The following is a 13948-nucleotide window of genomic DNA, read 5'->3' as shown; positions in this document are numbered from 1 at the left end:
AGCTGAAGCTGCAGAACGTGGGCCCCAGTTGGCAGCCAGCCTCCCCCAGGGCCACCTCCAGAGCTAAGCTGGATAGGTACTCAGGCAGAGGGGATAAGGAGGGGGGCTGTGTCCAAGAGATCCTGGCAGGTCTTGGGAGCTGGTTGGAGAGCATGTTCAGAGGATGCCCAGTTTCTATGAAAGATAGCTGGGAGGCCAGGGCCCTTTTCTGGGAATTTCCTGGTAAGGCAGCCACTGGGGACAGCAAGACACAGCACAGCCTGGATGATGGTGGGTCAGCAGAAACGGCCCTGCTGGAGAGAAGCAATGCGCAGGTTGAGAAGTAGCTGAAGGGTTAAGATGAAGAGACACCAATACTGGTCAGAGATAGGAAGTGTCTTAGCCCTTGGAAACTTTAGTTACCCTAAACATAGCTTCATCCCTACCCTTCCAGGTTTCAAATGAACCTCACCTGCTCTGGAAAGAAAGAAGCCAGAGGAACGATATCATCCAAACGCGTCCTTTGCCACGGTGCTTCCCTAATTGGAATGACCGTTTTCTTGATCTTACTTTCTCTTTCACCCCAGCCAAAAATGTTGACCCCTCTGAAAACAGTGAGGCCGTAACATTCACAAATATTTATCTGCCTCTTCCAGGCTCAGGCTTGGTCAGCCTCACCTTTGCCCCATGCTGACAAACAGGCCTTCCTCTTTGTGGATACTGCTTTTCCTGATCCACGTCTCTGTCACTGAAAGGATTTCTCTAGGTCTAAACGTGGATCAGGAAAAATTCCTCTGTATCTTCTGGGGAAGCAAGGAGGTGAAAGGCAGGTTTGCCAATGACTTCTGGAGAGGAGGTCCCAAAATATTTCTTTTTCAATGGACTTATCAGGTAGAGGAATGGGAAAGTAGAACCTACCAGCAAGTCAGACCAAATCAGCAATTTTTCAGTTTTTACCTCCTTAATTCCAATGCAATAATTAAATACCACAATAGCATTACCATAATAGTACCTCTTTCTAAGCCTGCATTAAACCATAGGAATTAGGGCTTCATTTCTCATCTACAAGTCTAGATGAGAAACTACAGTCTGGAAAACAGGAAATGATGGCATATGGTGCCTCCTAAAACTGGTACAAAAGTCCACACATCTATTGTGTCATAAATGTTTCTCTCTGGTGCTATAACCCACTTCTGGCAGATAGCCAAAGGTGCCCTGGGTTATGCTACTCACTCCTCTCAGCCCAAGGAGGGGGTAAATAACAAACAAGAAGAAATCTGGGGGTAAAAAAAGGTTTCTAGGCCCTGGCAGGTAGCTCAGTTGGTTAGAGAGCCGTCCTGATACCCTAAGGTTTCAGGTTCAATCCCCAGTCAGGGAACATACAAGAGGCAACCAATGAAACCAATGAATGCATAAATAAGTAGAGCAACAAATCGATGTTTTTCTCTCTCCCTCCCCCTTCATCTCTCTCTCTAAAAATAAAAAACCAAATAAATAGTAAAAAATATAATAATAAGGTTTCTAGAGGAGTAAGTCTTCAGGGAACTATACATTCCTAAAATTGGGAGAAGGACCTGTTGTCTGAAATTCCTAGATCCTCTGAATTCTCCCATTTCTGACTGGAGTTCACCATCCATAAATGGACCTATTCCCACCTCCAGTTCCTTAGTCAGTGTCCTCATCCTCAATATGAAAATGCCTTGTTGTTGAATTTCCAACTCTAGTGCCTTGGAAACATCAGGGGAGAGAAACTGACTGTGTAAATGTGGTAAGGTGGAGGGAAAGTGGTGATGAGTTTGTCTCCAAGACTGAGGAGAGGAACGACAGAGGGATAAAGACAAATGCATGTGCCCCATTAGACTTCTCACCTTTGCTCCTGCCCTCATCTTCCACCTCTACATCATTTCCCACTAGTTGTCACTACTTGGGTACATTGTTTTTTCAGGGTTTTACTTATTTTTTCAATTACAGTTGACATTCAATATTATATTAATTTCAGGTGTACAGCATAGTGGTTAGACATTTATGAAACTTACGAAGTGATGCCCCGATAGGTCTAGTACCCACCTGGCACCATACTGTTATTAGAGAGATATATATATATATTTTAAATATATCTTTATTGACTTCAGAGAGAGGAAAGGAGAGGGAGAAAGAAAGAAACATCAATGATGAGAGAGTCACTGATCGTCTGCCTCCTGCACGCCCCCAACTGGGGATCGGGCCCGCAACCCGGGCATGTGCCCTGACCGGGAATTGAACCCCGATCTCCTGGATCCTAGGTCGATGCTCAACCGCTGAGCCACACCCGGCCGGGCTATTATTATATTATTGACTGACTGTATTTCCTGTGCTGTACTTTACATTCCTGTGACTATTTTGTAACTGTCAATTTGTACTTCTTACTCCCTTCACTTTTTTCACCCAGTCTCTCAAACCTCCTCCCATCTGGCAACCATCAGTTGGTTCTCTGCATCCATGAGTCTGTTTTTGTTTTATTTTTCATTTATCAGTTTTATTTTAATTAACAGCATTTATTTTTTTAGAGTAGTTTTTGGTTTATAGAAAAATTGAGCAGAAAGTATAGATTGTTCCCCAAATATTCCCTCTCCACCAACCCGTTTCCCCTATTACCATCTTACATTGGTGTGATACATTTGTAACATGTATGTTATTTTTAAAAATTATTAATTTTATTATTATGTATTAACTATTACTACCTAAGTCCATAGTTTACATTAGGTTTCACATGTTTAATTCAATACCAAACACAAACCAAGCACTTTCATTCTATCTCTAGAGGCTGTGGGAAGAAAAAACCCAAGTCAGAGAAAGAAGAGAGCCCAAATGCATCCTTTACTTAGGGCTCTCTTTGATCTGAATGGCTATTTTCTGAATTTCACCTTTACCTTACCTCAGATGGAAACACAAGTGAGCCAGAAAGCTGATAGTTTTCAAGAAAAGTGAAGGACATGACAATTGCAATATTCACCCACTCCTCCTTGCCTACACTTTGTTTTCCCCTCTGCCCCATGCTGACAAACTGGCTTTTTCTCCCTTTGCAGCTCCTATTTCTTCCTCCTGCAAACTCTTGTCACCCTAAAGATTTATTCTAGAGAAAAGATCTTGAGGTGAGAATGCTTTCTGTGTCTTCTGTAGGGAAAAGGCTGATGGCCTGTTTTAACCCTAATAGTTAAAATTCTCCCAAGAACACAGCAGTGTGCTTAGACAGATTGGAAGTCAGATTAACATTGGCAACTTTTAATTTTACATGGTTAATTCAATACCAAACACAAACCAAACATATTCCTCATCTGGGGCGTACTGCATCCCAACCCCACCTCAACTGCAGGAATTTGGCTCAATCTGGTGCCTAGGCGGTGACCATAGGAAAGAAAATGAGGATGGGAACATCTGGTGCCTTTTAAAAGTGGTGCAATACTCCACCCATCATGTCACAAAGTTCCCCATCTGGTGCAGAAAGCCAAAAGGAACAGATCAATAAGGAGGTACCTTCTATATTTCACTCACTCCTTTCATTTGCTAAGGGGCACTAATAACCCAAAGAAATGGTTCCTAGAAGAAGTTGAGTAAGGGAGCTACTGAGTTATACTGATAAAACTGGGAGAAGCAAGAAGTGACTGCAGAGAAGTCCAACACTGTGGTCTGAACTTCCTGGACCCTAAATCCATGGGGAAGTCCAGGACTATACTGCTTCTGTCTGGTAAGAAGAGTTTCTGGGTCCTGTATGACCCTTCCAACTCTGATTTCAACTCACCACCTAAATATTAGTCTGTCTCTACCCTTGGGCTTCTGGCTCTTCAGTCGCTCTCATCTTCATCCTCAATCTGAAACCGTTTCTTCCTTTGGATTCCTGGAGCTCCCAGCTCTGCTGCTAAGACAATGACAGAAGTGAGAAGAGGGAGAATATCTCCACATGTTAAAGGGGAAGGGGGGGGTAGCATTTATCTTCAGGATTGAAGAGTGCCAGAGGTGAGAAGAAAGAGCAGGTGCCAGACTCTACCTTTGCTTCTATCCTCATTTTCCTCCTGTTCTTCATCGCTGTCCAGCAGTTGTCGCTTCTTGGGTGCCACTTTCAGCTGCTCTTTCCCACCAGCAGTCTTTGCCTCTGAAATGACCATAAGAGGCATAAAATTAGGGAATGGGCCCTCATAGTCTCAAAGTACTCTATCATCCTCTAGATCAACATGGCTGGCACAGAGTAAGTACTCAATAGGTGGCCCTGCTATTACCCGCTGGAGACACCGGGCCTGCTTTCTTTTTTCGGGCTAACAAGAGGGCCCTCAGGGCTTGTGCTCGGTGTTCCTTTTGGTGCTCTTCCTCAGGGCCTTGCTCTCCAGGGGCTTTAGGGTCTAGCTCTGGCTGAAGCTTTTCCTCTTCCTCTGGTTGACTCAAAGAAGCTGCTAGCCTCCGGAGCTGGGTGGGACTTAGCTTGGCTGGAATTCGCCAGAAGGTTTCCTACAGGGACAAAGAAGTTGAAAATGAGGGATTTTTGATATTATTCATTAAATAAATACGACCCTGCACTGGTGAAGATCCAGAAGGGTTATGAACTTATTGCTTATTTACCCAATATATGCCCAATGTCTAGCATGGTGCCTGCTACATTAAGAAGCTGCCAGTAAATATAGTTAATTGAATAAATAAATGAATCCTGGGATCTAAGAAGGTGAATCAGGTATGATCCCTACCCTCATGAACTTACAATCTAATGGGAGAAGAAAAAAAATCAATGTAGTCTAACACTATACGATTGGGGTGATATCAAGGAAATGAAACCTCAGTTGCCAAAGTGAATACTTTCACTTCAGGGGCTGAAAGTGACAGGGAATGCTTCTCTGAGGTGACAACTGAACTGACTCTTCAAGGTTGAGTGTGTGGTTGGAGACTTCCAGTAGAGGGGCTAGCATGATCACTTGGAGGTATGAAAAAGCCTACTATTTGGAGAATGGAAAGTAGTCCAGGATGGCTATATATAAGGTAGGTATGTGGGTGGTGTGGCCATGAGGCTATAAAAATTGGCCAAATCTGTATCTTAGAAAGATAACTAAGGGGGAAGTGTGGAATATGGACTTAGTGCAAGAAGAAATTGGAGAGAAAGACTAGCAGAACAGGTACTGCAGCAGTCTTGGTCAGCAAAATGATATATTTTGAAATAGTACCAACACAACTTGGCTGACACTGTAATTGGTGTATTTACCTGCTCAGAGGCAGGAGGCCGAACCCCTAGCTTGCGCAACAGCTGCTGAAACTGTTCATTTTCCATTGCTTCCTCATTTTCTTCTGTCAGCGGCACCAATGGAACTGCCTGGGAGCAGCCTAGAAGAGGGTCAACAGTCATACGGTAAAGATGTGAAGAAAGAACTGGTCCTCTATCCCACAACCAGCAGCTTCCAGTGCCCCAGTCCTCCTGAACCCATCATTTACCCACTCACCATCCTCTTCCCGATCATTTGCTACTTGAATCAGGCAGTTCTGGAGCCATAGGAGAGGAGCAGAAAAGCCTAAGGGAAGGAGGAAAACTTAACATTGACCCATATGCTGAAATCCCTCCTCCACCTGACACACCTCTGCCAGCCCAAGTCCTCACCTTCCTGATGCAGGCTTTTCTCAAGGTTTTCAGCTGATAGGACTGAGCTCCCCTGGGGGGTTTGTTCTGCTTCTGAGTCCTCCTCTTTCTCCTCACTCTCTTCTTCTGATAGGTTTTCCTCTTCTTCCAGATCTTCCTGGCAAACATCTTTCAGGGATTCCTCTCCATTAGGCTAAAATTCAATGGGGGTAGGAAATGAAAAAAGGAGACAAGAGGAAGAACTGAGTGGAGTCCTCTGGTTCCGGGTGGACCTAGTCAGAACGGCCTGAAGCAGGAAGATCCTGAGTGGGCTACTTCTAAGGAGCCCTTCAGGGGGAGTGGTCCCATGCCAGCAGAGCCAAGGTAAGATGATTACCAAGCCTGAGGGTGCCAATTTCTTCCGGCGTTTCTTGTATAGCTCCCGCCGCTCAGCTACCAGGCCCAGAGCCAGAAGTTTATCTACTATTCGGGCCCGCGAGCGTTTGGCTGTGATATTCTTCATGATATTACCCAGGATATCTATAAAGAAGGAAACTGTGAATACCCAAGAGCAGTAAAGGAAATAAATAAAGAAAATCAGAGCAGTAAAGAAAATTAGAGGAAAGAGACTAACCTGATTCACTCAAAAATGACACCACAAATATAGTAAGTGGACAGAAGGGATAGGATAAGCCTTACTTGGGAACAGGAGGCAGAGGGGAAAAAATGGAAAGAAAAGGCTCTCATCTCAGATATTCCCTGAACTTCTACCTCACTTACCATCTGAGTCCTGGAACTCCTCAAAAAGTCGCTGCAGCTCCAGCTCCTGATCTTCTGTCCACAGTACGATATGGGTTCCTTTTCTGTTTAGGAAGGTGTCAGTGGAAAAGGGGGCTGAGGCAATGAACAAAGGATTCCCCATCTCAGTTCCCTCCAGAACTTGTGCCTCTACCTTTTAAAGTCCTTGACACTGTCAGCCAATCCCAGCCGTACCAGATGGTGGATGACCTGCTTACGTGTTCGAGAAGCAGTCTTCAGGTGTGCCAAGATGGTGTCTACCACATCCTGACCTGAGGTGGAGGAGTGAGGTAGTAAAGAGAGGTCCTGGGGCCCATGCTGCCCTCCTCATAAACTTCAGATCTCAAGGCCTCATACCTTCCACATCCTTATGGGCAAAGTATAATTCTTGAAGCTGGGCCTCCTCCTCTTGGCTCCACACAGGAGGTTTACGACTAGAAGATCTAAATGGGGAAAGGGAGAGAGGGAGCATGTAGCCTGTAGGCCCTGAAAAAGGAGACTAAAGGTCTTCTCTGGTCAGTTCTAAAAGGAACAAGAAAGGCAACATAGGCACCTCAAAGGAGCTAGCCAGCAGAGGCCTAAGATGTACTTCCTTCTCCTCACTCCCTCTTAAGAAGCCAAAAGTCGAGCTAAGAGATTTTCCAGGTTGGGCCTATGGAGCCTGACACTGCAGGGACTGAGAGCATTATGGGAAAAAGAAAGACGCATGAAAGGAGAGGAGCTCAGACACTAAGGAAAAGAGGCCAAACATTTCTATGAATCCTCATGGTTCCCCAGAACCTTCTGGGACAGGGCACATATAGATTCTTCCTGGGGGCCACCCCACTCTCGACTGCCCCCACCCCATGAAGTGCTGGAGAAGGAGAAGGAAACTAGAGTGGACAGGAGACTTAGGCTCCAGTCCCATTCTTCCCTTGGGTGACCTTTGACAAAGCATTTCACCTTTGGGGCTTTTCTCAGCTATGAAAGGGAAAGAAAGGTTACGCTAACTGATCTGTAAGCTCTTGTGACTGTGTTACCCAACCCTACTGCCCATCCTCAAGCTCACCCGCCATCTAGGGAACCATAGCCCTCGGTCATCTCTCGAACCACAGATGTGTTCTTCCAGAACAGCAGCTCCACAAAGGCTTTTTGGTTGACTGCAGCCAATGCAAAGAACTTGCCCAGGATATATTTTGCAAAAGTCACTAGCTCCTGTGGGAAAAGGAGGCTGCTGTGAGGCCTCTGGCTAAATGTATACATAAACCGGGCCCTCTAAGTATTTTCTCTACACCTGTTCCCTGCTGCCCCCCCTCATTCAGACTCTCTCTTCTATCCCTCCCCATGCTCCCTCAACCGGACTACCTACCTCCTCACCGTTCTCTTATCTCTCAGCCCTTGACACCACTCAGTGCCCTTTATCTCCTGAAGACTACCCATTTACCCCCTTACTTTATAGGCCCCAGCAGCAGGGTCACTAAGCAGACGATTGAAAAGGCAGAAGAGTGAGAGCTGGAAAAGAAGAGCTTCCATTTTGAGGTCATGGGCCAGCCGGTGCAGCATCTTGACAATGCAGTGGTTAGTGTGGGCACTATTCTGCTGGTAGCTCCGCAGCAGCAGCATGTAGGCTCGGATGACAGTCGAGCTGGCAAAGCTGCACCAAGAAAGGGAGGGAGAGGATGTCAGCATAAGATACTGCTCATTCTCACAGCCCCACGGTCTCCATCCTGGGACCATCTCAGTCCCTGTGGCTCTCACCATTTCAGGTAGTCCAGAAAATTAAATTCTTTCTCTGACACCTGGACCACTTGCAATTCTTCCTCCTCTTCTTCTTCTTCCTCTTCCTCCTCTGCCCCTCGTTCCTCTGGCCCGTGCTGCCCTATAGGAAGAGTGAGGATTGCTGAGTCTCTGGTGCTAGAGAGCTAGAAGCAAAGAGATGTGAAGGAGATGGAGACTCACGGGGAAGCGGGGCACAGAGGATTTGTTTCAGCAGCTGGATCTCTTCCTCTGGGGAAATGTCTTGAGAGCCAAACACATCTCCTTCTGGCCACACCTCTCTGGAACAGAGAGAGAAAAGGACTTTAACCAAAGGGAATTTGAATTATAATTTGAAAAGGGAGAAGAAATTTAGACTTATTTATTAGCCAGAAAGAGAATACAAACTATTACCTTAAAGAAGAAACAAAGACTCTAGGGAAATGTTTCTCATAAGCTACAGTGCAATGAATATCACATAACAACAAATGCAAACAATCTAAATATTTGACATGTGGTTGAACAAATGTACATGTCCACACAATGGTGTTTTAAATCTTTTTTTTTTTAATCCTCACCTGAAGATATGTTTGTTTTTAAAAAGTTGATTTGATAGAGAGAAAGGGAGAGAGAGAAAGAGAAAGACTGATGTGAGAGAAACATTGATTGGTTACCTCCTGTTCACACCCCAACCAGGGATCAAACCGGGAACCTGGATATGTGCCCTGACCAGGAATTGAACCTTCTGGTGCACAGGATGACACTCCAACCAATTGAGCCACACCGGTCAAGGCAACAATGGTGTTCTAAGCTATTAACAATTATAGAAATCTATCTGATGAGAAATGATACTCACTATATACTGAGAAATGAAAAAAATACTATAAATCAGTATGTGCAATATTTCGTTTTTGTAAAAAGAAGGTGTATATGATATGTCTATATCTAACAGGAAAAAACTGGATGATAACTCATCAAAATATTAATGATGGCTATCTGTGGCTCATAAATTATCTTTATTTTCGCCCCAATTAACTGTGCTTCCTGTTTTTGTTTTATCAAACAAACCCTCCCAACAGACCAATCAAAACTCCCTAGGACTGCCGTGGCCAGTGTGGCTCAGCTGGTTGGAGCATCGTCCCATACTCTAGAAGGTGACAGGTTAGATTCCCCATCAGTGCACATACCCAGGTTTTGGGTTCAATCCCAGGTCAGGGTGCATGCGGGAAGCAACCGATCAATGTTTCTCTCTCACATTGATGTTTCTCTCTCTCTCCTTCCTCCTTTTTTCCTCTAAGATCAATAAAAAATTAACAACTCCCCAAGAGTCAGTACTCAATATAGAATCCTAGTGCTTCAAATAGGACTTCTCTCTTTTGAAGACTGAGGACCCTATAGTGAAGTAAAAGTCTCCCTTTGTCCCCAAAAGCCAAGGAACTGGATCTGTGAGGATGGGTGGGCAGGGTTCTTACCGGGCAGACCTAAGGAGAGTCAGGGCCTGTGGGGCCTGGCCAGCCAGCAGACAGTCTTGGATCCGCACCATGGCTTCTGCCCGCTGCTCTTCCACTGGCACCTCTGAGGCCGCATCAAAGGGAACCATGGAGTCCAAACTGAGCTCAGGATCCTAGAGAGTGAGCAAAGCTATGGGAACAGAGAAGAGGGAAACCCAGCCAGCCAACCCATAGCACTACCCTTGAGAAACACAGGGTTTCTGCAACTACCTACCTGGGCATAGCACTGTAGCTGCTCAGCCAGGGACGGCCACAGAGACTCCAGTTCTCCTGGGCTATAGGAGACATTACCAGAAGCAATGGGCTTCTTTTTCTTCTTTCTCTTCTTTCGTTTGTTCTATGGAGAAAGAGCTGTGTTAGAATGGCAGGAGAGCTAAGGAGGCCTTTCCTTGTCAATAGCTTCTCTGTTATTAATTTAATTAATCAGATGTCTGAATTAATTAGACATTCACAGAGTGACCACTATGTGTTACTCAAAGGCAATGGGGAAGCAACAGTGAACAGCATATTTCCTTGCCCCTGAGGAGCTTATAGTCCAGTGGGGAAGACAAGGTAAATTACATTTCAGTGTGGACAGGACCTAGAATGTGGCTGAGCATAAAATGCCATAGCAAAACACTGGAACGGCACTTGACTCATTTCTTGGAGTCAGACTTCCCAAAAGCAGTGACATCTTAAGCAGAAGTCTATGGAATGAACAGATTTGCTATGAGGATAAGATATTCTACATGAAAAGGCTTTGTAAAATGGAAAGCACTTCATAAATACAGCCTACATTTTTTTCTCCTGAAAAGCAGGAGTGAGAGTCAATTCCCTGTCCTGCTCCCCCAAGTGATGGCTGTGAACTAGTCTTAAATGGGCAAATAGGATGAACATGAAGCCCTTAAGGTTTATACTCTATTCAAGGAACTTAAAATCAAACATAACAAAGGTTAAGAGCTTGAGTGTTGGAGTCCAGCAGATCTGGAGTTAAGAAGTGATGCTAGCCATTTACTAGTAAACCTTGAACAAGTTTTTAACCACTCTGTGCATGTGTCCTAGTACTGGTGTGACTATTACGAGGAAATTACCACAACATCTGACATATAGTAAATGCCCAACAAATGATATCATCTATTACTGATGATAATACAAGAGTCCTGAGTATAAAAATACCTTTTAGGAAAGTCTCATCAATATTACTTCCCCTTTCAAGTCCAGTTCTGACTGAACTTTAAGCTGTAGCACGTAGAATTATAGGAAAATATTTACAAAGCAGAGTCCCTGTGTATCTGGGATACAGAATTCTGAGGTTTTATTCCTGTGCCAGAATTTTCATTTATATGTCACTTCAGGCTCATGTATTGATATTACAACCGGCTTTAAGACTATGGAGACTGATGCGAGCAGCTTGAGTTAGTCTAACAGCAACTAATACAGGAAGAGATCCCAGACCTTCTGACTTTCCATTTAAAGCTCTTTCCATCTCACTACAGTGCTTCCAAAGTATAACCAGGAAATACCACAGCACAATGACTAAACTCTAATATTATGAACCCCCAGAGTTCATCTGCTTATTAGCACACAGTAAGTGTCCAATAAATGTTTCCTGAATGAATTAAGATATTGATGGCCCATCAGGGATTAATCTAATAAAAGGAGGAAACTATAGTAGACTCACATCAGCAACATTTCTTGCCCTCTTATTTCAGAGTAGTTCTAACAGATTAGCTTAAGCTACAGAATATGAGGAGAAAGAGCCCCTTTCCTCCTCCTTTCCCTCCCATCTTTTTCCACATCCTGGGACTGCCCAGTACCTGCACCACTAAGTTCCCTCGACTCCGACAGAACCGCTCCAACATCTTGAGGAAGAGATGGGTGGTTTCCACCAGGTCAATAAGGAAAGAACGGGGCTGGCATCTCTCATCAAACTTTCGAAAGAGTGCCAGGAATAGTTCTCGATACTCCATCACATAGAAAATATTGTCTAGAAATGGGGAAGAGAAAGGATTGGAAAGACTGGTCTGGAAAGCTTAGGAAAAGGAGATGGGTGAAGCTGGGACTAGGAAGAGTAAAATGCTGGTCAAGAGATGGGGAAGGCCAGGATCAGAGACCAAGCCAGGGCCTCACTTTTGATGATGCGGCTGCTCTCCCTCACAGCCTCATCTGGCGACACGTCCATCTCATTTACTGTGGCCAGCAGCTCCTGATAGGCCTTCAGAGCCAGGTGCATCCTGCGAGTTGAGGGAAAGAGGACACCTTAGGACATAGGTTCATGGAAACAGTACCACTCCCCCCAAAAATAGTGCCATCAAAAAGAGATTGGCCCACCCAGTCCTTGCTCCCCAAGCTGACCACTTTAATCTTGAAACAGAAAAGAAGGCACCATCCAGAATTCAGGCATTCAGATTCCTAACCTGGCCAACATGTCCATCTGACTCCAATTCTCATCCCACTCACCGACGTGCCCAGGAGACAGCTTCCTTGCGGTCAGTCAGCATCATCTCATAGTAGTTGGTGAGGTTCTGCTCAATGAAGTGGAAGGTACGGACACTGAGGGTCTCAGAGACCAGTCCTGGCTGGAACGAGGCAGCCCGGTTGAAGGCCATGAAGAAAGCCAAGGCCCACATGTAATAGGTCTCATCATGCTGCTGAGTTTTCTCCCGAAGCAGGTTATCCTAATGCCCAGGAAAAAAAAGACCATCCATGATCTCAGGGCTTCTTCCAATTTCCTCCTGTCCTATGATAACGGGGTGGACCCTGGACACCGCTGTAACAATATTCTAGGACCCACATCTTCCAAGCCTTTCTTCTCCCCAGTGTCTCCACATTCATTTCCCCTTCCTCTAGAGTGATTTCTTGGTAGACTTTTAACCTGCTCCTCTTTTGATATCATCACTATCTCTCAGGGACACCTTATACCCTTTCCACCTACTAGTTCAAACTCCAGGATCAGCTTCCCATAGGCTCCTCCAAGGTTACCCTTCTTACCCACCACTGGCCCCATGACCTCTCTACTCCATCCTTCGTAGGCTCTCACCTTCACCAAGCCCATGAGCCGGTTATAACAGTTCTCCAGGAACTCAGAGCAGAAGTCTCTAAGGAAGAGTCTCACATTGAGGGCAGAGCGGCGCTGAATGGACACCTCCCGGGCAGCCCGGCGACGTTTAGGTACCCTTCGGGGCTGCTTTCCCAAATCTGAACTGTAGTTTCGGAGCTAGGGATATGGGTTGGGGATTAGAATTACCCCTAACCACCACCCTCTTTTCACATCCCTGGTTCTGCAGTTTTCTCAAAAGAAACTCTTTGAAAGTTCTCTCCCTCTGGAACTAAGTGAAGACAGAGGTAAAGAAAATAATGCCAGAGGCTCTATTTCTCCTACTATCTCCAACTCCAAGGCCCCTAACAGAGACTCTTTACCTCCAGAGACGTTTATCCTTCTTAGATTCCCCAACTCCACAATGTGGAGTTCCCACCCCAGATGGGAGCATACTCACATTGTGGAGACCTTTGTGAAAGATAAGGTCCCTCTCCCCAATGGACTTCAACCCCTGGACAATGTAGGAGCCCCCAAATCGAGAATGCCTGCAGTGAAAACAAAAACATTAAATTATCTGGAAGTTGTATGCACATTCTCTTTTATCAGCACATCAGAGCATGTCATATCTGCAAAATGCTATCTGGTCACCACTGTCTTAGAAGCTGGCCCAGGCTCTCAATATTCCATAGTGAGGGAGTGGGAACATGGCCAGAGAAGCTTCCCACCACTCACCTGCTGCCACGCTGAAGGGCTCGAGTCTTCTTTTCTGCCATCTCTCGCTGGCGCAACACCTCTAGTTCTGCCACATCCGTGCTCCGCTCCTGAGCTAAGCGTCCCTGTCCTACTCCTGCCAGCTGTTCAGGTTTCTAGATTTGAAACAAGGAGGGAAGAGCCAGAATGATTGACATTCCTTATTCTGAGTCCACTCCTACTGGTAACAGAAAGAGTGAACGAAACAGGACTGTTGATGGAACCCCATGCTCAAGACACGGCTACTCTATCTGTCATCCACCCTTCCCCAGAGAATTAAGCCATTATTATAAGAGCAATTCTGGCTGTGTAACAGCAAAGTACATGGGTGAAGGGACTGGGGCAATAGGCCAAGGTCTCACCTGGTCACGAAACATAAGGGAGATGATCTCTAACACGTGTAGGCTCCACTGCTGCTCAGTGGGCGAGCTGGCCAGGAAGAGGAGCAGGTCGTCCAGGCCACTGAGATGAATTGCCCAGAGAAGCTGGTCATGGACACTGGCGTCATCATCGATCCTCTGAGCGGTGAGGGATGAGGGGAAACAGGGAGGTCAGTCAGTTTCACTGCCCTGCTTTGAGGTTCTTCAA

General features: G+C 45.5%; 1 protein-coding gene across 3 annotated transcripts in view; it reads right to left on the bottom strand.

Moving 5' to 3' along the window:
* Positions 1-2394: 2394 nt before the first annotated feature.
* Positions 2395-13948, bottom strand: part of TIMELESS (timeless circadian regulator) — a 31209-nt gene continuing 19655 nt past the window's right edge. The window contains exons 7-29 of one of the 3 annotated variants that reach the window (XM_016224488.2): positions 13723-13878; positions 13343-13476; positions 13068-13155; positions 12611-12787; positions 12031-12248; positions 11701-11804; positions 11388-11557; positions 9806-9928; positions 9553-9704; positions 8285-8382; positions 8084-8204; positions 7778-7979; positions 7395-7540; positions 6704-6789; positions 6501-6618; positions 6329-6411; positions 5946-6088; positions 5591-5762; positions 5436-5504; positions 5201-5319; positions 4233-4458; positions 4004-4108; positions 2395-3874 (exon numbers count right to left, since the gene is read on the bottom strand). In XM_016224488.2, the coding sequence (XP_016079974.2) occupies positions 3801-3874; positions 4004-4108; positions 4233-4458; positions 5201-5319; positions 5436-5504; positions 5591-5762; positions 5946-6088; positions 6329-6411; positions 6501-6618; positions 6704-6789; positions 7395-7540; positions 7778-7979; positions 8084-8204; positions 8285-8382; positions 9553-9704; positions 9806-9928; positions 11388-11557; positions 11701-11804; positions 12031-12248; positions 12611-12787; positions 13068-13155; positions 13343-13476; positions 13723-13878 (3084 nt within the window). In that variant the 3' untranslated portion in view covers positions 2395-3800. The remainder of the gene's footprint in view (positions 3875-4003; positions 4109-4232; positions 4459-5200; positions 5320-5435; positions 5505-5590; positions 5763-5945; positions 6089-6328; positions 6412-6500; positions 6619-6703; positions 6790-7394; positions 7541-7777; positions 7980-8083; positions 8205-8284; positions 8383-9552; positions 9705-9805; positions 9929-11387; positions 11558-11700; positions 11805-12030; positions 12249-12610; positions 12788-13067; positions 13156-13342; positions 13477-13722; positions 13879-13948) is intronic. The other 2 variants (XM_016224489.2, XM_016224490.2) reach the window with 2 other exon arrangements.

This window comes from Miniopterus natalensis, chromosome 2 (assembly GCF_054644295.1).
Source record: "Miniopterus natalensis isolate mMinNat1 chromosome 2, mMinNat1.hap1, whole genome shotgun sequence".
NCBI classification, from domain to species: domain Eukaryota; kingdom Metazoa; phylum Chordata; class Mammalia; order Chiroptera; family Miniopteridae; genus Miniopterus; species Miniopterus natalensis.
This window is presented reverse-complemented; position numbering and strand designations above follow the sequence as displayed.